Consider the following 14,057-nt stretch of genomic DNA (forward strand, 5'->3'; position numbering starts at 1 on the left):
TTTGGGTTGTTTCCATCTTTTTGGCTGTTGTTAATAATGCTTCTATGAACATTCATGTCCAAGTTTCGGTGTGAACATATTTTTTTCATTTCTTTTTGGAATATACTTATGAATGGAATTGCTGTATCATATGGTAACTCTGTTTAACCTTTTGAGGAACTGCTGTACTGTTTTCCAGAGTGGCTGCTCCATTTTACATCTTTATCCAAAGTGTGTAAGCATTCCAATTTCTCTACATGCCCGTCAACACTTGTCATTACCTGTCTTTCTGATTATAGCCATCCTAGTAGGTGTGAGGTGGCATCTCATTGTGGTTTTGATTTGCGTTTTGCTGATGACTAATAATGTTGGGGCACTTTTCATGTGCTTATTGTCTATTTGTGTATCTTCTTTGAAGAACTGTCTATTCAACTTTTTGCCCATTTTTAAGTTGGATTGTCTTTTTATTATTGAATTGTAAGAGTTCTTTTTGTATCCTAGATACAAATCTTCGATCGGATATAGGATTTTCAAGTATTTTCTCTCATTCAGGAGCTTGCCCTTTCCCCTTCTTGATGGTGTCCTTCAAACCACGGAAGTCTTTAATATTGATGAAGTTCAGTTGGTCGAGTTTTGTCTTTTGGTGTCATATCTAAGAATTGCCAAATCCAGTCATGAAGATAAACACCTGTGTTTTCTTCTAAGAATTCTGTAGTTTTAGCTCTTGCATATTGAGTTAATTTCTACATATGGTATGAGGTAGAGGTCTAATTTTATTCTTTTGTATGTGGATATTCTGTTGTCCCAGTACCATTTGTTAAAAAGACTCTTCTTGTCTCATTCAATTATTTGGCACTCTTACAATCAGTTGGCCATAAATGTGGGGCTTTCCTTTTAGATCCTCAATGGTAATGCATTGATCTATATGTCTGTCCTATGCCAGTACCAAGTCAGATTTTATGAGAATTCTTTCTTAGTCATCTTGCATATTACCAGTTGTTTTATGTAATAATAAAAAGTCAGTGTAGTGGAATGTCTTTAACTCTACTTCCATGGAGATTTTTTGCCTCTTGAAGGAGCCTGTGGCCAGCTTATGCCTCACTGACCCCATGACATGATGGGAAGTGGGTTTACAAAGGTAAAGTCCATTCCTTTTTTTCTCCCTCCATTCAGACCTTTAGTCTCTCACCCAATGCCCCCCACTTCACTCCAGTTTCCATCAAATCTTGGTCACAAGATCTGCTGACTTAGTCTGCTATCTGCTTCATTATGTTTAGCTCATTATAATTCATAGACTCATCCATAGGTTTCACCATCTAGGAGGAGATTAAGTCTGGGCTGTCAGCTTTCCTCATTGGAAGTCTCTCTAAGCCATCATGTTGCAATTCATAATTAAATCTTTTGACGTGGTTCTTGTGTATAACACTCATGCTGATCTCGTTCTTGACAAAGATCCTGAATTCTCAGAAACCACAGTTCCCTGTATCTACCTTCTTTTATTTAAAAAGAAAGAGATGCATAGCTGTACTTTATAGCTTAACACATAATGAATAGAATAACTATTTAATCCCATCCAAAGAAAAAATTTTAAGAGTATAGCTGTTAAAAACCAGGTAGGGCTTCCCTGGTGGTGCAGTGGTTAAGAATCTGCCTGCCAGTGCAGGGGACAGTGGTTCGAGCCCTGGTCCGGGAAGATCCCACATGCCATGGAGCAACTAAGCCCATGCGCCACAACTACTGAGCCTGTACTCTAGAGCCCGCAAGCCACAACTATGGAACCTGTGTGCCACAACTACTGAAGCCCATGCACCTAGAGCCCGTGTTCCACAACAAGAGAAACCACTGTAATGAGAAGCCTGTGCACCTCAACAAAGAGTAGCCCCTGCTCGCCGTTAACTAGAGAAAGCCTGTGCGCAGCAACAAAGACCCAACACAGCCAAAAAATAAATAAAATGAATTTTTTTAAAAAAAGGTAATAATCAATTTATCTGGGACAAATAATAGATTAGTAATTTGAATTTCAAAGCCAGTTTTTATGATATAGAGAAGCACTGTGGTACAGTGTAAAAATGAGATAGTCCTACCTTCCCTTACAAACAAGCTTTAAGTAAGGTAAAGGAAAAATTGTATTTAATTATATACTGCCAAAGGACACTGCATTTGTTTTACTACTGAGAAGATTAAAAATGCTTCCATGATGTTTTATTTCCTCTCTGAGGAAAGGACAATGAAGATTGGGTCCTAGATTAATAAATATTCAAGGCTGCCTATCCCTTAGAATTTCAGTTAATTGAGATGAAGTAAAAAAGTCTGATTTTGGTAATTAAACTGACGATTTCTAGTTGTTTTTCAACTATTATACTTCATATGTCTCCTTGCTTACCAACCTTCCTTATCTTCAAACTTGAGGGGAAATTCTGAAGAGGCATACCTGCCTATCTGTAAGAAATTGTAAGTGAAGGGAACCTGCCAAAAACTTCCTCCTGAATAGTTCTTAGGTCTTTCTTCTAGTTATCTGCTTCTTCTCATCAGCACTGTTTGTCATTTCAAATTAATCTCAACATTTATTAGATTCCAGTTTATAGAAAACCAATTTCTACTGTGTTGAAGTTATGTTTCTTATTATCTCTTTTTTTCATCCACTTTTCTATCTGTTTTTTTCCTAAAAATCTCCTCAAAGTTTAGTAGCTTAAATAAGCAACGTTTATTTTGTTCACAATCTATACTTAGGAAAAGCATAGCCAGGCGAGCTGGCCTCTCTTCCCCTCAGTTGGAACACCTACCCTGAACACCGAGGCTCTCTTTGTGGCCTGAGCTTCTCACAACATGGGGCTGGGTTCCAAGGTTAAGAGCCAGGCAGAAGCTGTGTTGCCTCGTCTAACCTCGCCTTGCAATTCACACAGCATCTCTTTCACCATATTCTGTTCATTAGGAATAAGTCACTTATGCTTGGCCCATAGTCTACCTTTTTTTATGGAATAAATTTTTTAAAAAACTTATGGATACCTTTAAAAACCAGCATAATCTACCCACTGGCCACACTTTTTTATATTCCTTCCACATGAAGAATACACTTATCCCTACTCAGTTCCCCCACAAATCTCAATTGTTATGGTGTCAGGCTCAGGCTTGAGTCTAGGATCTTACCATCTTTCACCAGGTACAGATGGGGATGAGGCTCCTGGGTGTGGTTTCTAGAGTATAGCCCCTTGAGTACCAATCCTCTCAGTACTAAGACTTGAGAACTAAAGGGACAAATTTTCTGCCACCCACATACCCAGCATTCTGTTAAACTGCTAAAGACGCTCCCATTCAGAAATGGAAAATGGAAGACATGCTGGTCCATAGCAGTTCTGAAATACAGCCTGATACCTGCTGCCAGCTCTTTGGTTAGGACTTAGTCCCGACCATGGAAGTGATTCTCCTTTGCTGTACCCTCTGAGCTCTTTGTTCTGTCCTTTTCGTAAGAAATGACCTGTGTTTGCAGCTGAGTAGTGTTTCTCAAGCCAGCAAGGGAAGAAAATGACACTGAAACCTGGAGGAAGGGGGACTTACAGAACTTCTAAGAAAATCCCAAAGGCCTCTTCTCATTTTGTACTGTCTTGGTCTCTGTTAATCCAAGCTAGCAAGCAGTGTTTTTGTCACCACAGTTCTCTTTAAAGCTTTGAGTGTCCTGTGAATTTTATTGGGGTTCATGCCATTGGAAAAGCTACCCTCCCAAATCTTTTTGAGATAAGCTCTTCCGCTTGGGCTTCTTATGAAGCTGTTGTAGGACGGGAAAGCTTGTAGGATGATGCCTTTAAAATTCTTAGGCTTTTTTAAGATCCTTAAAGGAATTTGAGGCATCAACTTAAGTCTTTCCAGGGTGTTAATAAAGGGTTCTACAGTCTTGGCTTCATCTTTAGACCATGTTTTCCTGGCAGCACCCTAAGTCTCATCTTAGCCCAGAACCTATTTCTTTGTTTTAGCATTATTTGGGCATGTGGAGATGCTGTAAATGGGATACAGATATTTGAACCCAATGAGTCCTGGATCCTTTATATTTAATAGTCTTTTTTTTTTTTTTTTTAGCTTATCCCTCTCATCAGTTTTACTTTCAGCTGCTTTGTAGCTAGAGTCCCCCTTCCTCCAGGTTGCAGTGTCATTTTCTTCCCTTGCCTAGAAGCTGTCACCTTCAGCCTCTTCAAGGGCCGTCAGGCTTCCATTAACAGTCTTACGAAGCCCTGGGAATTTCGTGAGATAAGTGTGAAAGAATTTGTAGACATGTTTTAAAACTACCACATCCACTTGCCTTGTCTTACCAAATAATCATTCTGTCTAAAGGGAAGTTCTTCCCAACTCAGTGTCGTTGAAATTCCAGCAAGTTTTTTTGTTTGTTTTGTTTAGTATGTTCTCTTATTCTGTGGAAAGTAACAAAGCATTACAAGAATTAATGGCACTTTTTTGTTCAGAAAAATGTATGGATCATCTCGCTAAACTATTACACTGGGAGATGTGATTTCTCCTTAACCCTGTGAAGCATTTCTCCTTGGAATGCAATTCAAATTAGCATAAAATATTTGTAGCTCAGAAAAAAGGCTTACGGTATTAGAAGCCATATTTACAAGACTCATTAGAGTCTGATTTTCAGAGTCTTATTTTGGGAGGCATTTATTAATTCAGCCCTAAATAACTCAATATGATATCCCTAAAACTTTAAAAATCATGGAGGGTTAAGATGAGGGTGGGGAAGGAGTAAGAGACTTTCTACTAAGAGGTGACTTATAATCATTTTATGGAGGAAAGACATGAAACAATAGAAGAATAAAAGAGTATAAAATCAAATGCAAATGTTGTGTAACAATGACGACAGTAAAGGATATATATTTGTGGCTCTTGGTGGTTTGAACTTTTTTCTTCATTTTCTTAGTAATTGAAGGTCCTACATGCTACAATATAGACACCATTTTATTGTAACTGAATTTATTTTGAAAGTTGATACCGGATTTGAGTTAGGCTATTCTCAAGTCTACGTCCCTAATTACCAAACGATTTTATTTTGTTCATGCAGATTGATGACCTTACAGCAGAACTGGAAACTGCATCTTCAAAGTGTCTACATCTGGGTGCAAAAAATCAAGTTCTTCAACAGGAGTTATTATCTATGAAAGTAATGCAAAAGAAATGTGAAAAACTAGAGAAGAATAAAAAGAAGTTGGAACAAGAAGTAGTGAACCTCAGAAGTCATATAGAAATGAATATGATAGAACACAGTCAAGTAGAGCAGTATAAACGGGAGATTGAAGAAAGAGCAAGACAGGATATAATAGAAAAATTAAAAGAAGTCAACCTATTTTTACAGGTTAATTTTTTGATCTGTAATGTGCTTTAATTCACTTCACTATAAATTACATTTCGGATGTATACATTTTATGTGTTTCTTCTACTTCCCTTATAGCAGTTTGTTTTGTAAATTCCTGGAAGGAAGGTGGCATTTGTTTCTCCCTTTAAATATTTCGGTTTCCATCATTATTCTCACTAAATGGATCTTTCAGAACGATTCTCACTAGAGAATCATTCTATTTTTAAGACCAACTGGTATAAAACAAAACTATTAGGATGAAAAGAAAATATTGTGATTTAGAAATTGTACTATACTCTTGGATTATTCTTAGTTGTATTGTTCAATTTAAAAACTTTTAAATTGATCCTATTATTCTTTGAATTATCAGATTACATGGGTACAAATATAAGAATGATCCGACTTTAATTTTATAATTAAGATTTAACTCAGTTTACATTGATGATAAATATTTTTAAAGTTCAGCTTTTTTTTCACATTTAAAATTGCTCTCTGAATCATTGACGCAAAACTAAAGGGCACAAATATACTATAATTATTCAGGTTATCATTATTTTAAACATGTATCTTTTTATTTTACTTTAGACACAAGCAGCGTCTCAAGAAAACTTAGAGCAGTTAAGAGAGAATAATAATGCTTCAGTAAGAAGTCAGATGGAACTCAGAATTAAAGATCTGGAATCTGAACTCTCCAAAATGAAAGCTTTTCAAGAAGATTCTAATAAAACAGAATTGGAAAAATATAAGCAACTCTACCTCGAAGAACTAAAAGTTAGAAAGTCATTGGCAAATAAACTAAACAAGTAAGTCAAAACATAGAATCATAGAAAATAAATTTAAATTTAGCTCATTAATTTGCCTCTAAAGCATAATTTTTATTGAGCCAGGTTCATGAGATTAGTAGGAAGTGAAAGCTAACTAGATAGTATAACTTTGGAAAATGATGTTAGTAAGTGAAGTCGCCTTTAAAATGTTAGTCCAGTTTGCATCTCCCCACCTTTTTGTTCGTTTTAAATAACTTTATTTTTTATATTTTCATATATTGGGTTGGCCAAAAAGTTCGTTTGTGTTTTCCCGTAAGATGTTACTGGAAAAACCCAAACGAACTTTTTGGCCAACCCAATAGTTAACCTGATTTAGTCTTTAAGCTAAGTGTTTTTGAAACTTTGTAATTTAGATAAAATTTCTTGTTGGAATTCCCGTAAATAGAAATATTAACGAGTTTAATTATTTTTTGGAAGATTACAGCTTAAACGCAAAGCGTCACATTTTAGCATTTGGTAAATTTACTTTCTTGATTATCATCTTTGGTATCATCGCTAGAGGGCGCCCTGAGACAAACTACTGTATTTGACGTTTTTCTACCCTACATAAAGGCATGCTTGTGAAATAAGGGGAAAGTAACAGAGGGGCGAAGGGCCGTAACATTCACAAAGTGTCTAAAAATAACACGGTGGCCTGCGTGGGGTGGGGGGGTGCGTGGAAGACCGCAAGGGCAGATCCCACCCCCAGTGCCTCAGTAACAGTGTTACCGGTACCCGTCCGCAGCCTGTTAGGAACCGGGCCGCACAGCAGGAGGTGAGCAGCGGGCGAGCCAGCAAAGCTTCACCTGCCGCCCCGCATCGCCCCCCATCGCTCGCATTACCGCCTGAACCATCCTGACAACCCCCACACACCCCCATCCATGGAAAAGTTGTCTTCCACGAAACTGGTCCCTGGTGCCAAAAAGGTTGGGGACGGCTGCTCTAGATTATTCCTCAGTGCCGAATGCTTAATTTCTCTGAGGTAATGAGTGAAATGTGTATACAGGGGTGGTGAAAGCAAATGCTTGAAAATGTCTTTAAGGGATGGTTTGTTTTTTCATCCCTGAACTGGTTTACTAAAGGTGGGTGCCTAAGTGCAGCCATCGCAGAAGGCAGCAAGCGTCACCTGTTAAGCCGTCTCCATCGCTGACACCATTTCTCTCCTCTCCTGACTTTGACTTACTTGTTAGTTAAGGATCCCCCAGACACATATATACTTCTTTAGAACAATTTTACACCTAGAATTGTTTATAGTAGGTCTGCTCTGAGCCATTTTCAGTGTTAAAACGTGGTTTAATGGGACATTCCATTTACTATTATGGCAATTTTAAAAATGCAAATCATTTAGGAATCATTTAGGGAAAATGAAATGAATGAAATTGGTGTTTTGCCATCTTTCCAGGACTAATGAGAGGCTGGCAGAGATCAGTACCAAACTACTGGTGGAGAAACAGCAGAACAGATCTTTACTCAGCACTCTTACTACGAGGCCAGTCCTGGAGCCACCTTGTGTAGGAAGTCTTAATAATAGTTTAGTGCTCAATAGAAATCTTACTCCAGGAGAAAACTTAGAGATTTCTACCTCAAGTTCACGCCCTTCGAATAAGAGCATGGAGATTTACTTGACCAAGGTTAGTTATATTATCCTTTTTCCCTTGGGTTTCAGATTTCTGATAATAACTCTTGTTTTTAATTTATGAAATTCTGAATTGTTTATTTGACTTACACGAAGTAAAAGCCATAATTCATTGTGCTAATAGACAGAAATTTTATGATTTTTTTTAAAGTCTCTCGATTTCTCATTTTCAAGAGAGATTTATCATTAACTTTATTCAGTAAAGGTAATTAAACTGACAAATTTTAAATTTCTTGAAAAACTGCAATTAAATTCTATTTTAGAAATTAAATATTATTGCCTAATAACCAAAGATATACTTTCTAATTGATTTCAGTTTGGCAATGGTTCATAATCATTTTCAAGTTTTGCTGCACCCTAGTTTTTCTACCCCTAAGCATAAGTGAATGATTGGCATCCAAACATTTAACCATATATGGATTTTTTTTACTTAAAGGAATCCTAGATAAATCCTTTTTGTGAATTAAATAGATTTGTAGCACTAAATAGGTTAATTTCTGTTTTTTTTAATTTTTTTTTGCGGTACACGGGCCTCTCACTGTTGTGGCCTCTCCCGTCGCGGAGCACAGGCTCTGGATGCGCAGGCTCAGCGGCCATGGCTCCCGGGTCCAGCCGTTCCACGCATGTGGGATCTTCCCGAACCGGGGCACGAACCCGTGTCCCCCGCATCGGCAGGCGGACTCTCAACCACTGAGCCACCAGGGAAGCCCCAATTTCTGTTTTTAAGTTAAAATTTTTTTTGTCATTTTCGTACATGAGAGTGCATCCTTAATTACTGTTTTACTTAGAGCATTTTTATTGAATTTTTATAAAATGTCTTGCTGAGCAATTGTAGAACATTTCTAAATACGTAAATAAAGCAAATATTTACATTTTTAAAATGAAGTCCACTTATGTCTCTATCTTGCCATCACCTGGATGAATGACGACTATGATGGGGAGTCTTTAAATTGCAACTGGTTTTCATTGTGTATCATTGTTATTAAAATATCCATCTCAGTGCACAGGGTTTTATGGTTTTGATGGTGTTTTCATGATGTTCTTGATGCAGAGAAAAGTAGCTCTTGTTAAATGAAGTCTCAACCTGTTTTCTTATTTGGCTTCACGTCGTAACAAATCATAGAAGAGCAAAGCTAAGGTTTCTTAGACAGTGCTGTGGCTAAATTGGGTCTAAGTGCTTCAGAGCCGTGAAACTGGACTCCAGGGTCAAAAAGAAAATGCATGTCAAGCTCTCTGTCAGTTGCTAAGCATGATGTAAACTTAGAATGTTCTCATGGGTTGTCACCCAAAAAATCAGACAATGTATCATTTTACAAGATGAAGATGAAAGAGTGTGTGAATGCAAAAACAATGTGAGAGAAAATTTCTGTGGGAACTTTTTCCTTTAATTTTTTTGGAGGAAAGAGCTGTTTATTTTTTTAGTAATTCTAGATAAATCGAAAAATAGTTTATTTTAAACTCAATGTTGTAGTTACTAGGTATACAGAGTTCCCTTGTGGGGTCTTTGCCAAATCGTGCTGGTTTTAATAAGAGAGATTGAAGAGCACTACTTACTCTATCAAGATGCAAAGACATGTCTCCATAATCACTACAGAATGCCACAGAATAGTTATTATACTGTTGTTGTTCACATAATTCTTTTTTTTTTTGCGATACGTGGGCCTCTCACTGTTGTGGCATCTCCCGTTGCGGAGCACAGCCTCTGGACGCGCAGGCTCAGCGGCCATGGCTCACAGGCCCAGCCGGTCTGTGGCATGTGGGATCTTCCCGGACCGGGGCACGAACCCATGTCCCCTGCATCGGCAGGTGGACTCTCAACCACTGCGCCACCAGGGAAGCCCCCTTTCTTTTTTTTAAAAAAAATTTTTGCATGAAACTGTATTATATAAAACAGAGACAAATATAGAGCTGTTTAGTTAAAGGAGTGGCTGGAGACCCTGAAGCTGTGACTTCTTTGTCCTTCAATCCTGCAGTGTCCTCAGTGGGACCTTCCATTTTTATGGGACATAGTTTGGAAACTACCAGTTGTGAGAGAATCCTTCTAACTATAAACCTTTAGAATTAAAACTTGCTGATATATTGTTTTCCCATGTATAATTTTCTCACCTTTCTGTATTTTTGTTAAATGGAAAAGTTTAAAGAAAAATGCAGGTGTGTTCTCCTTATTAATGTTCGGCTTTCAACTACTTCCTCCAGCCGAACATGATCCTCACCTAGAAGTCAACATGAGGGTCTCGGAAGTACATATTGAGGACAAGAGCTTTTGGGGGAAAAGAGAGTAATCTTACACGGGTCATTCCCTAATTCAATGCATGTAAAAACGTGACCTACATTTTTCAGTGTTTATTAATGGTAATAAAAAATCATTTCAGTAAAGCCTTCTTCCTTCATCTGTTATGAATTATTAATTTCACAAAACCTGTCTAGTAATGTCACATTATTCATTTTATAGGGCCTCTCTATAGTGCTGTTGTCAGAAAAGTGTTATGGAAAACAGTCTCTGAAAATATTGGGAAACCTGCTAGCCAAAAAATTTGTCTTCGCACCTAAAACTTACAAAGGCGTTGGCTATCATGATATCATTATCATCACAGTGTTTATTATGTTCAGTATACTATTTTAGACCCTGTTTAGTTAGAGGGTGCCTTTTATAAGAAAGATTTTTAAAAGAACACTCTAGGTGGAGACACTTGTAATACAGTTTGAAATGTTCTCACACATTTCATAATTAAGTAGATAACTATAATTAGTCAAATGTTTCAAAAAGTTGGCCCTAATTTCTAGAATGGAAATAAAGTTACAGTTAAAGAATTATGTATTGTTTTCCTTGTTTCTAATTCTAGAAAGTCATGAATCAGAAACTGAGTTTGAAAACTGGCTCTAGCCTCTACTTTTCCTTTCTTCAAGCAGATTTTCTGAAATAAATGTTCTAGTCCTAATATAGACAGCAAAATACCTTTACTTAATTTTTTGCCAGTAGAATTTTGACGTGAAATTACAACAGAACCATTTTCTTCACTTTATGTATTTAAGATTCTATGTTGAAAAATTATTACTGTATAACATACCTTAAAATTTTGGTTTTATAGAAGTGTAAGAATGGAAAACTCATTTTAAGGAAAAATCCATTAGAGTAAAAAAAACTGATTAAATTTTATAAAGAGCAATTTTTCTAAGAATTGCAAAGTAATGCATTCATTGTAATATATGACTTGAACCATTTAAACTTGTTTGTACCAATAAGATCAAAAATATCACCCTCTGAAATTATGTATATTCAATAGACTGATATTTTTCGTACTTTTTATCAGATTAATCTAAATAACATTACATATATATGTTCTCTATTATCTAAAATCAAAATAAGTAGGAATTTATTTTATTTTATTTATGTGATTATTTTTCTATTTAAGCAATCCTCAAATTAGCTCTAGTCTCTAGAAGTATTATTTAAAGGCCACATTTCATGAGCTATACATCATTCCTACAAAAATGTCTCTTGTCTAACTTAAACATAAATAATATTTGACTTATTTCAGATGCAGCAGGAGATGGAAAAAAATATAACTAGAGAACTAGAAAAAGGTATGTTGCCGAAATGTATGAATTCAATTTCGACATTGATTTCGGACATAAACTGTAAATATTCAGTAGTAAATGGTATCTCTTTCCATTGTTTGGATGACAGATACTATTGATAGGCTAAATATCTTTTCTTATACATATCTAATGAAAACTGTGAAAGCATGAATATTCATAATGAAAGCTATCCTGATTCCTCATTTATTCATCATGTTCCATAGCTTTAAAAAAAAATCTCAAAAAGCCTATGTATTTCTTTTTATTTCTGGCTGTATCCTTCCTCTACTTCTGCCATCCCTGTGGAACTGTCAACCTGCACACTGACGCTATTAGGAAACATGGGGTTCATCAACTTCTCAAGTTTCTGGCAGTGATTAAGGCCAAAAAAACCCAGACTCGAGCAGCCACGTTCGTGTAGCTGTCGCTTAGTGGCTGACATTAAAATTTCCTGTCATTGACTTCGTCATTGGTTTATCTTTTGCTCTCAGGAAAAATTCCAAATTTCTTATATCCTGGAGTAAAAACACCCAAATCAGTTTGGGTCCTGCCCTAGTATTCAGCCTTATCTCTTTACTACCTTCCTCTGCCCCTTTGCTCTGCATCTAGTCAAATAGACTGCTTACAATCCCACAGGTGCTCTTCCTCACCTTTAGTCTTTGTATGTGCTTCTTCCCTCCACCTCCCGTACTTTTTCCTTGTCCTTCAGGTATTCACTTACATACCACCTCCACCAAAAAGCTGACAGTATTGACACAAAGCTGGGTGTCCCTTCTGAGTGTTCCTTGTACCCTCTTTTATACCTGTCATAGTATTTATGACTCTGTATGGAAATTGCCTGTTTGTCTGTTTTTCTAGTATATGATTTTTCAGGGTGGACTGTGTCACCTTCATCTTGTAATTCCAGTGCTTGTCATAGCACCTTAGCAGATGGTTGTTGAGTAAATGAATGAAGAATGAGAAAATCAGAAGCTCTGATAGCCACAAGAGCAATGTTATGTCGTGTATAGATATTTTTCATTCTTCTGAACGCTTAGAAAGGTCTCAGCTTTTTTTTTTTTGCTAACTTATATGTAGTTAACGCAAGTATTTTAGGTAAAGAATATAATCCTTTCTTTTTCTTTTCAGCTACTGCTGACTGTGAAGCTGGATCCTATAGAGCGTCTCCTCTAGGAGCTACTGATGAGTCAAATCTAAATCAGGATCTAGTTTTGAAAACATCACAAGAATATGTACAGATTTTGAAGAAAAATTATATGATCTAAAAGAGAAATAGTAAAAATTTCCCTACTGGGTTGTTTGCATAACATTTTAGTTGTTTCCCCATTAAACATGATGTGAAAATCTTTATTAAAGGAAACTATTTTTGTATTATATGTGAATGATGAAAATTTATATAGTATTTTAAACCATGTTTCTCTGCATCTAACTTACTTTTAAGCAGATTTTATGAATCAAAACACTGTTGAGTTTTACATACTCAAACTGAGCCCTGATACCAGCACCCAGACAACCAAACTCGTCATTAATATATAGTGGTGTTGATTGATAGCTTTTTTGTATTTCCAATTTTATCACTATATATAGACCTAAAGATTTAGACAGACATCATTTGGATATACTGCTGCTATGGCTATCGTCAATGTTTGGTTTTTTAAAAAAATATTATTTATTTTTGTTTTTGTTTCTTGCGGTACGCGGGCCTCTCACCGCTGTGGCCTCTCCCGCTGCGGAGCACAGGCTCCGGACGCGCAGGCTCAGCGGCCATGGCTCACGGGCCCAGCCGCTCCGCGGCATGTGGGATCCTCCCGGACCGGGGCACGAACCCGTGTCCCCTGCATCGGCAGGCGGACTCTCAACCACTGCGCCACCAGGGAAGCCCTTATTGTCAATGTTTGATGTATTACAATTGTTATAGTGCCATAAAACTTAGTATATGTCACTTTAAACACTCATTCATAGATCTTTCCTCATGGAGAAATAAAATTTGCCTAGACTTTTCACCTTTTCTATTTATTTACTTACTTTTTGGAAACAGTCTTAAAATTAGAGAAAAGTTCCAAGCACCAGACTCAAACAGACATTTTCATAAAACTACCATATCTCCCATATATTCTCCTAATGTAACATGTATCTTTCCTAAACGTCATTTGTTCTCCCATAAGTGCCCTTCCCTCCTCCCACCAAGAAGTCATGTTTTTCAGAAGATGCCTTTCTCCTACTCCCTGTCACTTAAGTAGTATATAAGCCCCCAGTTGTAGGCAGCCCCTCAAATCACGTTTCTTTGTGAACCCCAGCATGTAGTCATACACAGTTAAATGTTTTTTTCTCATGGTAATCTGCTTTTGTCAATTTAATTTGCAGATTCCCAATTAATGAACCTAAGAGGGTAGAGGAAGTGTTTTCCTTCCCAACAATTCCAAGAGCTAAAATGTTAGTAACTTACTTACATCCTTTATTCCCTTTTCTTCTGTCCTTTCAATGTACTTAGTTGGCAGAACTCTGTAAGAGCTTGCTTATCATTCTCCCCACTTACCTTCACCCAGGCATCTACGTGCTGCTGAAGAAAACTATTCTACTTTTATTTAGTTAATTTGCATCTTCTTTCTTCACAATGTCGATTTCAAATCTCCTCTCTCTGTAAACTTTTCACCCTGTTTTTTCCCTCTCATGTGTACCAGGCAATCCCATTTCCCACGACAAACTTCTTGAAAGATTT

At 36.9% G+C, this 14,057-nt stretch overlaps 1 protein-coding gene across 15 annotated transcripts in view; it reads left to right on the forward strand.

Moving 5' to 3' along the window:
• Nucleotides 1-12,712, forward strand: part of ANKRD26 (ankyrin repeat domain 26) — an 89,185-nt gene extending 76,473 nt beyond the window's left edge. For 13 of the 15 annotated variants that reach the window (XM_032623359.1, XM_032623347.1, XM_032623352.1 and 10 more), the window contains 5 exons: nt 5,030-5,320; nt 5,906-6,123; nt 7,526-7,754; nt 11,299-11,344; nt 12,467-12,712. In XM_032623359.1, the coding sequence (XP_032479250.1) occupies nt 5,030-5,320; nt 5,906-6,123; nt 7,526-7,754; nt 11,299-11,344; nt 12,467-12,603 (921 nt within the window). In that variant the 3' untranslated portion in view covers nt 12,604-12,712. Of the gene's footprint in view, nt 1-5,029; nt 5,321-5,905; nt 6,124-7,525; nt 7,755-9,955; nt 11,279-11,298; nt 11,345-12,466 lie in introns of those variants that run through there. The other 2 variants (XM_032623351.1, XM_032623356.1) reach the window with 2 other exon arrangements.
• The last annotated feature ends 1,345 nt before the right edge of the window (nt 12,713-14,057 follow it).

This window comes from Phocoena sinus, chromosome 2 (assembly GCF_008692025.1).
Source record: "Phocoena sinus isolate mPhoSin1 chromosome 2, mPhoSin1.pri, whole genome shotgun sequence".
Classification (NCBI taxonomy): domain Eukaryota; kingdom Metazoa; phylum Chordata; class Mammalia; order Artiodactyla; family Phocoenidae; genus Phocoena; species Phocoena sinus.